Genomic DNA, 15,793 nt, shown 5'->3' with positions numbered 1-15,793 from the left:
CAAAAAATTATGTGAACATTAAGCTCTACATTTCTCCAGAGTTTCTAAATAAGTTTCACTACATGATATGCATCTTTGAACCTAGTTGGTATCAGTATATACATAGAATTTGCTTTTTTCACATAATATTAAAAAGTTATTCCTATATACATTTTTATGTATGCTAACATTGTATTGGACAAATATATAATGCACCGATTAGGTGCTATTTCAATTCTGAATAGTATAGACATCACACAGGAAAAAAGTCAGGCTAAAGAGAAATAAGAGAGGATTATTGCTGGCAAGAGGTACAAAGATGTGAAGAGAGGCTGAGATAGTTATTACACTTGTACAGGAAGAGGAATACTTCTAAGATAGAATGGAGAAGGGAAGTTTCAATAGAGAGAAATTGAGATTATTAACAAGGGAAGTTGAGGGTACTTACATTGGGTTAACGTGTAAATATTTTGTCAAAATAAGGAAGATTAGTTTTAGTTTAAAATTTGAGTAAGCGTAATACATTTTGGTTTATTAGTAAGTGTGATTTTTAAAAAATTATGTTTTGAAGAACAAAGGAGATGTTGATGTTATAAAATATAATCTATTTCCACTTAGTTGCTCAGACTAGAAGAATGTTTATAGTTAGTCACTTTTGTTTTCTGACACCTGCTCTTGACACTCCCACACATATATCTGTATGCCAGAATCTAATTATTTATAAAAGTATGTGTAAATGGTAATTTTGTATTTGATTGACTATTTTATATTTTATCTTTATGTTTTCTGGAAATAGGTGTGGATGGGTGAGTTGCATTTGATTACTGAAGAATTTCCCATCATAGTTATAGAGTTCTGAAATATAGCCTGAATAAATTAATAGCTATTTTTAAAAAAATACTAAATATTTCTATACATGTCATAAACTAACTCGGAGAGAAGTGTCTTGTTAAAGTAGTTTAAACACTATAAAGTCTCAGTAATTTTAAGAACCTATTAATAGCTAAAGAAACCTTGATACTGGTTTTCAGAGCCATGAATTGCTAATTCAAGTTAACTATTACAAAATATTCAAACATGCCAGGTCAAGAATGTCAGCTATTCTACATAGCAAATTATAAAACAAGCAATAAAATCACTTTCTCTGAAATCCCATTTACAAGTCAGATTATATTGCTCTTTTCTATCTGGACACATTTCTTCTGTGTGATGTTTTTCTTGCAGGTCACATTTTGCATCATGTGAATATCGGACTGAAGGTCAAACAATGTGTTCATCAGATTCCTTCTGTTATGATGGAAGCATCCATTCAGCCCATCACACGGACTGTTCTTCGAGTGACACTCAGCATCTATCCTGATTTCACTTGGAATGATCAGGTAGAAGGGGGAAAAGTTATATTTATGTTCTACAAAAATGTCTGTACTACAGGTTTAACTACACCTCTTTACATTTGTCCCCAAGCCATGTAGAAAATCCTCTAAAAAAGAATATTTATTGAAGATTCACTAAAAGCATTATAGTTATATTTACTCTCATCCCCAAGAAAAATATGGTATATAAATAATATGTTAACAATGAGAACCCTTCAGGCATCTGGGAAACCTAAAATTTCACCATTGAACAATAGTGTAGCGGATTCAACTCCACAGGGACTTTGCCATTTTAGTTCTGTCTTCTTTCATTTTCTCTGTTATCTTTAATTTTGCCATCTCTACTTACTCTGTCATTTTAACTTAACAAAAATTCAAGATTCTCTGTGCTAAAAGAGTCGTTTTTAAATCTTGATGTCTCTCAAATACCGTTGCCTCCTTTTCTTAAACATTAGACACGCAGAAAAAGTGTTCTGCATTTTTCTCCTGGTCACCTGTTTCTTTCCGGCTGAGTCTACTTCCTCAGTGTTCTTCAAAGACTGACTGACTGCCGTAATAAATATATTTTTCTTAGTTAATTTTGTTACTTTTCTGAACATTTAGCACTGTACATAGTTCCCCTTCAAAATGTTCTTCCTTGCTTCCCATCACATTTCTGTTTCTGTTTCTGTTTTTGTTCCTTCTTCTTTTCCTCTTTCAATACCTTAAATGCCATTACATAAATGTGAAGATCTACTCTAGATCCTCTTCTTATGAGGTCAGCATTTTTTAAGTTCCGTCTTTGTACCAGTTACTGTGTGAGAGATTATAGATACAAAGGCAAGTAAAACTCAGTTCTTGCTTTCAAAAAGCCAGTAGAGGAAGACAAGTTAACGATTAATTGTAGTATAGCGATGCCTACTTCACATGGATATAAAGTACTAGTTAAATGTGGATACCTTCTACATTACCTGACGTTAATACATCTTTAATGTGAATGAATTTCCTTCAGCTACCCAATCATGGTCCTAACCCAGTTATACATTGGTCTTAAAGTGTTTGAACCTTTAATTCCTTCAGTTTCCTCATCTTTGAACATTTATAACAATCTTTCAGAGTTTCTGTGAGAACTAGATGATATAAAATTATTACGCATATTTTACTTAAAATATAAAATTAGATTTACCCATAAATTCATATTTAGAATTTTATATTTAATAGACTTTTTTTGAAATGAATGAAAGTTTTATGTTTTTTTCATACTACATTTTTCCTTCAATATCCATAGTAAATCTCCACCATTTTGGTTTGATTCATTAGTAAGATAGAGGACTTCATTATTGTTATAGTTAACTGTCAGGCAGAATGCTGATGGCTTCAAGAATGGAAAACTTGACTTGCCTCAAACTGACTTGAACAAAAAAAATATATATTATCTTGCACTATAAAAGGTCCACTGGTAGAATAGGCCATAAGGATGGTTGTCTTCTGTTGAATGATATCATTCAAGGCCCAGGATCTTTCCATTTCTTTTTCTCTGCTGACAGTGTTAGGTAAAACTTTCCAAATACTTTTACGCTTCCTTTTTCACATTTAACAGATCAAGGGAAACACATCCCCACTCCTCTATCTCAGGTCATGGACTGCAAGACCTTTTTTTCAATCTAGTTGGGCCAGTATTTGTTACATGCCTCTCCCTTACCACAGCTGTTGTCAGGGGAATGCCATGAGCTGATTGACTTATGCAAGTCAGAATTATTCCAGGGGATATGGTCATCTTCTCTTGAGGTGCATGAGGGAGAAATGAATACTGAACAAGACTGGGCTTTGTAAGGAACAGGAGAGAGAGAAAGAGAGAGAGAGAATATCTATCCAGTGGGATATTATTTGACAGTAAAAAGGAGTGAAATGCTGATATATGCTAAAATTTGGATGAACCATGAGACCATTATGATAAGGGAAAGAAGCCAGTTAAAAAAGAACCACATGTTAGTCGTGCCAGAAAAGGCAGGTGCCATGGGACCTCCAGCCCAGGTCGGTCCCCACTGCTTAGAAAGCCCGAAGGCCTCTGTCCCAAGACAGCTGTGCCAGAAAAGGCAGGTGCCACGGGACCTCCAGCCCAGGTCAGTCCCCGCCACTTAGAGAGACGTAAGAGCTGCCAGGCCCACATGCCCTGAGTCAGTCAAATCAGAAAAGACAGGTGCTGCAAGACCTCCAGCCCAGGTCAGTCCCCCCTGCTTAGAGAGGTATGAGAGCCACCAGGCTTACACACCCCAAGTCAGCTGTGCCGGAAGGGGCAGGCACCACAGGACCCCCAGTTCAGACCAGTCTCCACTGCACAGAGAGGCCCAAGAGCTGTTGGATCCACATGCCCCAAGTCAGCAGCGTCAGAAGAAGCAGGTGATATGAGACCCCCAGCTCAGTCCAGTCCCCGCCATGCAGAGAGGCCTGAGAACTGCCAGACCCACATGCCCCAAATCAGCTGTGCTAGAATAGGCAGGCACTATGGGACCCCCTGTACAGGTCAGTCCCTGCTACCCAGAGAGGTCTGAGAGCCACTGGACCCAGACGCCCCAAGTCAGCTATGCCAAAACAGGAAGGTGCCATGGGAGCCCCCAGCCCAGGCTAGTTCTGGCTGCCCAGAATTGATAGTCCCTTCAGTATCCAAGCCAGACATCAGGGTGAAATGAGTGGACTGTGATACCCCCTGCCACAATGACAAAAGACCAAAGGAAAGATACCAGAAATATGAAAAATCAAGAAAGTACATCACCAACAAAGGAAAATAATAACTCTTAAGCACTAGATCCTATAGAACAGGAAGTCTTTGAAATGACTGGCAAGGAATTTAGAGCAACAATTCTAAGGAAACTAAATGAGATACAAGAAAACTCAGTTAGACAACACAGTGAAGTGAGAAAAATTGTACAGGAACTGGAAGAAGAAATGTACAAAGAAATCAATGCCTTGAAAAAAGAGTGTAGCAGTGCTTGTGCAGCTGAAGGATTCATTCAACAAAATTAAAAAACACAACAGAGAGTCTAACCAGCAGGTTAGAAGAAGTAGAAGAGAGAATTTCTGACCTTAAAGACAGGCTGTTTGAATTAACACAGGCAGACCAGAAAAAACAAAAAAAGAATTAAAAAATTGAAGAAAATCTAAGAGATATAACAGACAACCTTAAGTGTTCAAATATCAGAGTTGTGGATATTCCAGAAGGGGAAGAAAAAGGAAATGGCATTGAAAACATATTCAATGAAATAATAGCAGAAAACTTCCCAGGTATAGGGAAAGTCAGAGATCTTCAGATTCAGGAGGCCTAAAGATCCCCAAACATATTAAACCCAAAAAGGTCCTCTCCAAGACATGTGATAGTCAAACTGGCAAAACACAAAGACAAAGAGAATCTTAAAAGCTGCAAGAGAGAAGTGTCAAGTCACCTACAAGGGAGCCGCAATCAGAATAACATCAGACTTTTCATCAGAAACCCTTAAAGCCAGAAAAGAATGGGACGATATATTCAAAACACTAAAGGACAAAAATTGCCAGCCAAGAATACTTTACCCAGCAAGGCTATCCTTCTGAAATGAAGGACAAATAGTATATTTCTCAGACAAACAAACAAACAACTGCAGGAGCTCACTACCACACAACCAGCCTTAAAAGAATTTCTCAAGGAAGTACTGTGTTTGATACCTCAAAAACAACCATCATTGCAATGAATACTGAAGAAAAAACAAAACCTACCAGCAAAACAAAAATGCTAACAATAAAGAAAAAAAATAGTTTATCAACCCCCCCCAAGAAACCAACAAATGCAGAAGACAAACAGAAAATTAGAAAGAAGGGAACAAAAGGGACTTAGAACACCTAAACAAAAATCAGTCAAATGCTAGGAGTAAATCAACACCTTTCAATAATAACTCTGAATGTAAAGGGATTAAATTCCCCACTCAAAAGACACAGACTGACTGACTGGACTAAAAAGATGGACCCAACAATATGCTGTCTTAAGACACTCACCTGACCTGTAAAGACACACATAAACTAAGAATGAAAGGATGGGAAAAGGTATATCATGCAAATAGAAATGAAAAACGAGCTGGAGTAGCTATTCTGATATCAGATAAAATAGACTTCAAAGCAAATCCATAAAAAGAGATAAAGAAAGCCACTACATAATGATAAAAGGATCTATCCATCAAGAAGACATAACGATCATAAATATATACGCACCCAATGTCAGAGCAACCAGATTTATAAAGCAAACACTATTAGATCTAAAGAATGAGATAGACACTAACACCATAATATTGGAGGACCTGAACACCCCACTCTCAACATTGGACATATTATCTAGGCAAAAAATCAATAGAGAAACACAAGATCTAAACAACACTTTAGACCAATTGAACTTGGCAGATATCTACAGACCATTCCATCCAACAACCTCAGAATATTCATTCTTCTAATCAGCACATAGAAGATTCTCCAGGATAGACCACATGTTAGGTCACGAAGCAAGTCTCAACAAATTCAAAAAAGGGGGAATTATTCCATGTATTTTTTCAGACCTCAATGGATTAAAATTAGAAATCAATAACAAATGAAACTCTGAAACTATACAAACACATGGAAATTAAACAACATTCTTCTTAATGACATATGGGTCCAAGAAGAAATTGAACAGGAAATCAAAAAATTTCTTGAAACTAATGAAAATAATGACATATTGTACCAACACCAGTGGGATACTTCAAAAGCAGTACTAAGGAGGAAATTTATCGCATTAAATGCTTACTTCAGAAGAATGGAAAGATGGCAGATAAACAACCTAACACTTCACCTTAAAGATTAGAAAAAGTAGAACAATCCAAATCCAAAGTTAGACAGAAAGAAATAATTATCAGAGCAGAACTAAATGAAAAACCCAAAAAAACAATACAAAAGATCAATGAAACAAAAAGTTGGTTTTTTGAAAAGATAAATAAAATCAACAAACATTTAGCAAGGCTAACTAAAAAAAGAAGAGAGAAGACCCAAATAAAAATAAGAAATGAAAAAGGTGATATTACGATTGACACCTCAGAAATACAAGGAATCATTAGAGACTACTATAAACAACTATGTGCCAACAAATTTGAAAATCTGGAGGAAATGGATAAATTTCTGGACACATACAAACTACCAAAACTGAGCCAAGAAGATATAGAAAATCTGAACAGACGAGTAACAATAAAAGAGATTGAAGCTGTTATCAGAAAGCTCCCAACAAAGAAAAGCCCAGGACCGGACAGGTTCACTGCAGAGTTCTACCAAACCTTCAAAGAGGAATTGATACCAATTTTCTACAAAGTATCCCAAAAGATTGAAACAGAGGCCATTCTCCTGACCTCATTCTGTGAGGCGAACATCACCCTGATACCAAAACCAGACAAAGAGACATGAAAAATAGAAAACTGCAGGCCAATATCCTTGATGAATATAAATGCAAAAACCCTCAATAAAATACTAGCTAACAGAATATAGCAACACATACACAAAATTATATGCCATGATCAAGTGGTATTCATCCTAGGGATGCAAGGTTGGTACAACATACGCAAATCAATAAATGTGATACACCACATCAATAAAAGCAAAGACAAAAACCATATGATCATCTCTGTAGATGCTGAAAAAGCATTTGACCAAATTCAACATTCTTTCATGATAAAGACTCTCTACAAGTTAGGTATAACCTCACGTTGGAAGTACTAACCAGAACAATCAGAGAAGAGAAGGAAATAAAAGGCATACAGATTGGAAAAGATGAAGTCAAACTGTCCCTGTTTGCAGATGATATGATCCTATATATTGAACAGCCTAAAGCCTCTACAAAAAAAACTCTTGGAGTTGATAAATCATTTCAGCAAAGTTGCAGGATACAAAATCAACACACAAAAATCAGTAGCATTTCTTTTCTCCAATAGTGAACATGCAGAAAAAGAAATCAAGAAAGCTAGCCCATTTATAGTAGCCACCAAATAAATGAAATACTTAGGACTAAAGTTAACCAAGGATGTGAAAAATCTCTATGAAGAGAACTACAAACCACTGTTGAGAGAAATTGAAGAGGACACAAGAAGATGGAAAGATATCCCATGCTCTTGGATTGGAAGAATTAACATTGTGGAAATGTCCATATTACCTGCAGTGATCTACAGATTCAATGCAATCTCCATCAACATTCCAATGACATTTTTATCATAAGTGGAAAAAACTATCCAGACATTTATATGGAATAACAAAAGGCCACACATAGCTAAAGCAATCCTGAGGAAAAAAAAAATGAAGCTGGAGGCATAATACTACCCGACTTTACACTACATTACAAAGCTATAATAACCAAAACAGCATGGTACTGGCACTAAAACAGACACAAGGATCATTGGAATAGAATGAGACCCAGAAATCAACCCATACACCTACAGCCATCTGATCTTTGACAAAGGCACCAAGTCTACATGCTGGAGAAGAGACTGCCTCTTCAACAAATGGTGCTGGGAAACTGGATATTCATATGTAGAGAATGAAACTAGACCCATACCTCTCACCATATACCAAAGTCAACTCAAAATGGATTAAATTATTAAATATACACTCTGAAAGAATAAAACTCCTTAAAGAAAACATAGGGGAAACACTTCAGGAAGTAGGAGTGGATACAGACTTCATGAATAGGACCCCAAAAGCACAGGCAACTAAAGGAAAAATAAACAAATGGGATTTTATCAAACTAAAGAGCTTCTGTACAGCAAAAGAAACAACAGATCGAAGAGACAACCAAGTGGGAGAAAATATTTGCAAAATATACATCTGACAAAGGATTAATATCCAGAATATACAAGGAATTCAAACAACTTTACAGCAAAAAAACAAATAACCAAATTAAAAAATGAGCAAAGGAGCTGAATACGCATTTCTCAAAGGAAGATGTACGAATGGCCAACATACACATGAAAAAAATCTCAACATCACTCAACATCTGGGAAATGCAAATCAAGACCACTTTGAGATACCATCTCACTCCAGTCAGGATAGGTAATATCCAAAAGACTGAGAATTGATAAGTGCTGGGGAGGTTGCAGAGGAAAAGGAACTCATACACTGTTGGTGGGACTGCAAAATGGTGCAGCCTTTATGGAAAATGGTATGGAGGTTCCTCAAACAATTACAGATCTACCATATGACCCAGCTACTCCACTGCTGGGAATATATCCAGATGAATAGAAATCATCATGCTGAAGGGATACCTGTACTACAGTGCTTATTGCAACACTATTTACAATAGCCAAGAGTTGGAACCAGCTCTAATGTCCATCATCAGCTGAGTGGATATGGAAACTATGGTATATCTATACAATAGAATTCTACTCTGCTGTAAAAAAGAATGAAATACTACCATTTCCAACAACATGGATGGACTTAGAGAAAATTATATTAAGTGAAACAAGTCAGGCAAAGAAAGAAATACCACATGTTCTCTTATTTGTGGGGGCTAAAAATAAACACAAAAACAAATAAAGGATGGGGGGGAAGAGGACACAACAGTCACAACAATTCCTTGAACTTTTTAAGACAAGTGAACAGATATGATGTGGGGGGGGAGGGGAGAGAGGGAGGGGTAAAGTGTCATGAAAATCAACTACAATGTATATTGAGAAGTTAAAGTAAAAAAAATAAATTAAAAACAAATTAATAAAAAAGGTCTATATAGGATAATGACATTAACACAAATGATTATGAAAACTTCAGATCATTACTGACTTATATAAGCATCTAAATGAAACATTTAAAGAAAAATGCATGCAGTAAATGTCTCTTAATCACCTGTTACCTGGGGGGGGGGAGGAAAAAACAGACCATGTATTATATGATTCCTTTTACATGAAATATACAGAATAGGCAAATCTATAGGGAACAGGTAGTGACTGCTAATGGGTACAAGGTTTCTTTTGGGGGTCATCAAAATGTTCTAAAATTAGATTATGGTGATGGTTACATAACTTTCCAAAATATATTAAAACTATTAAACATTATGCTTTAAATGAGTAAACTTTGTTATGTAAATTATGTATTAATAAAGCTGTTACAGACAGGGGAATGGAAGTTGGGTATGTGAACAACACTATCCCTTACTTGAGATATGATATACATAGTATTAGGATACTATTTTTCTTCTAGGTTCATGGGACAGTGGGAGAACCCTGGTGGATTTGGGTAGAAGATCCTACAAATGATCATATTTATCATTCAGAGTATTTTCTAACTCTAAAAAAACAGGTAAATATGTATGTATGGATGTATCCTTATTATTTTGCTATCATAAAAAGAAAATATAAACTAACAATTTTTGTTTACACATTATTTCTCTGTAATTTAATAATACCACTAAAGCCTTATTTACGTTTTATATTTCTGTTTGGTTTTAAAAGAACAGTGATTAAATGTTACAGTATTGATATATCCAGTACAATCATAGTTTGAGAAATTCAGTTACAATCTTTCTTATGGTTTAGGGCATGGCTTCCAGAGGTGTGGAATATGTACAATATGTGGGATAAATAATAATTTTAGGTGTTACATATACACAGTACTAAAGCATATTGAATCACCTAGTAAAGTATTTCTTTTACAATTCTCTATAAATCACACAAAAAAAGACTCACTTTGATGCTATTTATTTCCTGATGCCTCATTTGTAATTCCTGTTGTTATCAAAGAGAAAGCAAGCTTCAGACAGAAAGTCTTGAGTGGGCAGCAGTAGAATTTTATAACAACATTTTTTCATTCCATTTGTCTTCATAGTTACCTTCTATTTATGCCAGCTGATTCTGATATTTCCACTTAAGGTACTAAAAGGACTTACAGAAAAGTATTAAGTTAATAATATGGTGATTGGATATGGTAAAAATGACAAAGTTAAGTAACTGAATGAATGATATTCAGGTAGTTCTGATAATGATTCAAATTGGTAACCTATTGATAATCATGATATGCATATGTAAATAATATAAATTGAGTATAAATTTTACCTTCTGTTGTATCAAAAATCTTCAGAAGAGAACCGACCACAAGTATCTGAAGTACCTGAATATCTCAGCTATTTAGAAATCCGAGGTACTTTATTTTAGGATATCTTTCAAGGTATCATTGTCCTACCAATAGAATATTAAGACCTTTATAATATTAGAATATTCATATTTATTTTAGACTTCATTTCGTATTAGGTCATTAGTAAAGAAGCGCAACTACTGGTGTTTACAATCCCTATTTTTGAGCCTTTGCCTTCCCAATACTACATCCGAGCAGTGTCTGATAGATGGCTAGGAGCTGAGGCTGTATGTATCATCAACTTTCAACATCTGATTCTACCAGAGAGACATCCTCCCCATACAGGTAACATGTTGAATGCTAATTTGAATGACCGATTTCCCAAAATTGTTGTTTAATTAATGTCAAAAAGTATCAATGATTGTTACAATGATTTGTTTCAATCTGAATCAAAATCTGTCTTATTTGTCAATATAGTTTAAAAAGATACTTCTCAAAATCACATCTATGTATGTATACATTTTGTAGAGCTTAGCAGTGAGCCTTAATTTTTGTTTATTTGAGCTTCAAAATCGTTAAACTAAGCCTAGTCCAATTCTACTAGTTCTAACTAAACTGAGGCTCACCATTTCTGTATTACTATGCCTTAATCTCTATTTTTGCATATAATCATTATAACTTCTCCATATCGCCTTCTGTTTTCATTGTGTCATTTATCATTTAATCTGTGCTCTCTGTAAAACTTTTGAGATATCCTTTTTTCCTAACATTTATTCCAATTTATTTAAACTTATTTATAGTGTGTTGAATTAATTAACATAGTAGTGACTTGTTGGATTTTTTTTCCCATATGATGTGGTTCTACATCAAAAACATGCTAATACTAAGGAGTCATGTTATATATCATTACAAAATGGATTTACTTATACCTTGAGTGAGTTTGTGTCCTACAAATAACATGTATCCTTTATATTAGTTCTGTCTCTTCACATTAATATTATAAAGAGGTGTGTGTTAATCTGCATATCACATGATGGTGTTTTTCATTGTTGTAACTTGCAAAAACTCATTTTAGATTTTTATAAGTAAATGCCTTTCTATTTTGACTTGGTATAAAGCAAAATTTCATAAATAGATGTTTTCAATGATACTTTTAAGTGCCATATAAAATATTCTATTTCAGAAATACCCTGAAACTAATCCATTAATTAGTATATTGTTTATTTCTTCTCTTTGAGAATTCATAATTAATGAGTACTATATTAATTTGAAGAAAGCCTTAATTTACTTTATTTAAAAAAGTCAATTTTCCTTTTCCATATAAATCTTCAAGAGACAAACTCTTTTTCAAAATAAAAATGTTAGTTCTCACTATTTTTAATGAAAACCGTATCTGGCAGTCCTTTGGGAAATGAAAGGAAGCCTTAATCTGACTTTAAACTTTGCCATTTTTGTCAAATGTGTACCTTGTTCATTATCTTAGCTTATCTTAAAGAGCGATTCTTTATATTACAGCCTAATTCCACTTTGATATCTTGGCAGAGCAGAACTAAAAGGGTTGTCAACATAGAAAAAAATGAAATTGTATTATCTAGTGATCTACTCGTTGAAAAGGATCTTTCTGGTCTTTTATCAAATGTGCTTATATGTGATATTTAGAATATTGTAATAAAACATATGAAATGTTTACTGCTTTAATTTAAAATGCATGCTTCCAACATCATTACTAGGTTTCTTTGACTACAGCACTTGATTTTAACATGCATTGGCATTATATTTTAACGCTCATTTCATCACATCTATGCTAAGTGTCCAAACATGTATCACCCTATTAATATAATTAGCTGACTTCTGACTACATTTTTAAAAGCCATAAATGTTCCACCATGATATTTTAATTGATATTAGAAATGCACAACTAACCTCAATGATTCCCAGGGTCTTTTTGACTTAAGCATACCATTGAGCCCAAATCAGCCAAGAAATATCTTCATCTTTCACTGAAATAAAGTATCTTAATTTAACATTGTCAATAAACTTACACAACTTTTTAGTCTTATTATGAATATGTCTGTGCTTTGATTAGCACTTCAGGCCTTAACTTGCAGTGCCTCTGCTCCTCACTTCTTAATGTTCAGTGCTACAGAAAATTTCCAAGATTATACTCTGGCATAGAAAGCATAAAGTTAGCTGTCAGTGACCTATATAATAGAGTAGAGCAGTGGTTCAAGGATAATAAAAAGAATTCTTAAAGTTTTTTTGACTTTTAAGGACATTTTTTGAGAAGAAAATTTGCCATACTTTTCATTTTGAAACTGTATTGTGAAGATCTGACTCAGGTACAGACCACTATGTCCCCTTAATGATTTTTTTTTCTTCTCATTTAAATTTCAAATGAGTAGAGTCATTTTCCATGAAGTAATTTTGAAAATAAAGCTGCTTTCTGGTTTTCTAACTAATATTCTGGATTTTGGGAAAATACAAGTTCTGTCAGATACTCAAGGGCATATATAACTATTTCTCTAAATCATTTTAATTTTCCTATCTCCTATGCCTCCAGTCCATATAATGAGAAACAACTAAATCTAGTTTCTTTCAAAGTTTTCTCAGGGCAGTTTTTGTTTACCTAGACATTCTCTGCTTTAAAACTCCCACCCAAATTTCTTAGTGGGATTATCCTAAATTTATTTTAGTTTTAATTAGCTGTATCAACAGCTCACTCAACTACTCCAGCTTGGTCAGTATCTTACAGATCAAAAGTAATTTTTGTTAGTAACCATTCCAGAACCGAAGTTTTCAAATACTTTTTATTTTCTTTAGAAATTGGGGTAAATTTAGTTTTGTTCTATAACATTCATACTTTTGTGCACTTTTTCAAGTTACTTTCCTCTTGACTGGAAGGGAAAGATATAGCATTATAGTTGGCTTACAGGGAACTCCCCCAGAATATTGTCTAATATGTCAATATGATTAATGTGGTGACCAGGGAAAAAGAAATTTGTATCTGGTATATAAGAATTTATGTTAATATTTTCCCCCCTAAAGAATTAAGGATTGATATAATTCTTTAAAATACAGAATTCAGTATTGTGCATGTTTTTCAGTTATTTCATAGCAGTACCTGTTGGATCTTTTCAGAATTACTGGATCTTCAGCCTTTACCAATCACAGCTTTGGGATGTAAAGCATATGAAGCCTTGTACAACTTCAGCCACTTTAACCCTGTGCAGACACAAATATTTCATACACTGTATCACACAGACTGTAATGTCCTACTTGGAGCACCCACTGGATCGGGAAAGACTGTTGCAGCTGAATTAGCCATTTTCAGAGTCTTCAACAAGTACCCCACTTCGAAGGTCTGTTGTCAGAATCATATGCTTATTATCAATTACAAAAGGCAGTTCATAACCTCTAAACTAGCCAGCTCTAAATATACTGCAAGGACCCAGTGAGTAGGTTTGTCACTCTCTCAATGAATTTTCCATGGGACCAGATCAGTATTAGAATAATTGCTGCAAGAAATTTTATCTTAAACTTTGTAGTTCACCAGATGAATTTCTAATGTACATAGTGGCACTCACATGTCCTTTCCTCATTATAAGATATCTACTATAAATTGTAGAGATACTTAATTATGAGATACTTAATTCATAGCCATATTTATAAGTTATGTAATAATTCGTAATAAAATCCTTTGAATATGAAGGAAATACTAATACTTTAACAAACAGTTTGATTATACACAGGAAATACAGAGGTAGCTTTTATTTCACATCTCCAAATGGCCATGATATTGTTAATTAATGTTAAATAACATTGCAAGTTAAATAAGTATTGATTTTAACCTTTCTTGAAACATAGTCTTTTTTAATTTTTTCCCAATATTACTCTATTTGTTTTTAATAAAAAATGTATATATTTAAGGTGTACAGTGCGGTGTTTTGGTATATATGTACATTGTGAAATGATTACTACAGTCAAGCTAGTTAACATATCCATCACATCACATAATTACCTTTTTTAAAAATTGTACATATTTATGGGGTACAACATGATATTTCAATACATGTATACATTGTGTAATGATCAAATCAGGGTAATTAACATATTCATCATCTTTAACACTTATCATTTCTTTGTGATGAAAAGATTTCAAAACCTCTCTTCTTGCTACTTTGAAATATACAATACAATATTAACTCTAGTTGTACAACTATGCAATTGAACATCAAAACTATTCTTCCTATCTAACTGTAGCTTTGTATCTGTTGACTAATCTCTCACCATCGCCCCATTCTCCCCTTCTCTCTTTATCCTCTGGTAATCACCAATCTATTTTCTATTTCTGTGAGAACAATTTTTTAGATTCCCCATTATGAGTGAGATCACACATTTGTCTTTCTGTGCCTGGTTTATTTCACTTAACATAATGTTCTCCAAGTTTATCCAGGTTACCATTTCATACTTTTTTATGGCTGAATAGTATTCCATTGTGTATATATACATCACATTTTCTTTATCCATGTATGGATATACAGATTGATTGGAATCATGGCTATTATGAATAGTGCTGCTATAAACATAGGAGTGCAGATATCTCTTTGGCATACAGATTTCATTTACTTTGGCTATATACCCAATAGTGGGGTTGCTGGATCATATGGTAGTTCTATTTTTCATTTTTTGTGGAACCTCCATACTGTTTTCCATAATGGCTGTACTAATTTACATTCCCAATAGCAGTTTGTAAGGTTTCTTTTTCTCCACTTCCTTACCAACACTTATTATCTTTTGATTTTTTGACAGTAGCCATTCTGATTGGTGCAAGGTAATAATATCTCATTGCAGTTTTGCTTTGCATTTCCCTGGTGGTTAGTGATGTTGGACATTTTTTCATAAATCTGTTGACTATCTTTTTGTCTTCTTTTGAGAAATGTTTATTCACTTCTTTTGTCCATTTTTTAAGAGTTTTTTGTTGTTGCATTGTTTGAGTTCCTTATAAATTTTGGATATTACACCCGTTAGATAAATAAGTTTGTAAATATACTCTCCCATTCTGTACGTTCTCTTTGCTCTGTTGATTGTTTCCTTCGCTGTGCAGAAGCTTTTTAGTCTGATATAATCCCATTTGTCTATATGTGCTTTTGTTGCCTGTGCTTTTGAGGTTTTATGCAAAAAATTCTTGCCTAGACAAATGTTATGTGTTCTTCTACTAGATTTGTAGTTTTGTGTCTTACCTTTAACTCTTTAATTCATTCTGAGTTGATTTTCATATATGGTGAGAGAAAAGGATCTAGTTTCATTCTCCTGTATGTGGATATCTAGTTTTCCCAGCACATTTATTGAAGAGGCCTTTCTTTTCC

At 34.1% G+C, this 15,793-nt stretch overlaps 1 protein-coding gene across 1 annotated transcript in view; it reads left to right on the top strand.

Moving 5' to 3' along the window:
- LOC103601833 (activating signal cointegrator 1 complex subunit 3) overlaps window positions 1-15,793 on the top strand; it is a gene marked incomplete at its 3' end in the record, with an annotated part of 160,779 nt that overhangs the window by 97,031 nt on the left and 47,955 nt on the right. Inside the window, exons 12-15 of the mRNA XM_008586243.1 lie at window positions 1,204-1,358; window positions 9,558-9,656; window positions 10,604-10,772; window positions 13,566-13,786. Of these exons, the coding sequence (XP_008584465.1) occupies window positions 1,204-1,358; window positions 9,558-9,656; window positions 10,604-10,772; window positions 13,566-13,786 (644 nt within the window). The remainder of the gene's footprint in view (window positions 1-1,203; window positions 1,359-9,557; window positions 9,657-10,603; window positions 10,773-13,565; window positions 13,787-15,793) is intronic.

This window comes from Galeopterus variegatus, unplaced genomic scaffold (assembly GCF_000696425.1).
Source record: "Galeopterus variegatus unplaced genomic scaffold, G_variegatus-3.0.2 Scaffold3899, whole genome shotgun sequence".
In the NCBI taxonomy this organism is placed as follows: domain Eukaryota; kingdom Metazoa; phylum Chordata; class Mammalia; order Dermoptera; family Cynocephalidae; genus Galeopterus; species Galeopterus variegatus.
The sequence above is the reverse complement of the archived record's forward strand: the minus strand, read 5'-3'. Positions and strand labels throughout refer to the sequence as shown.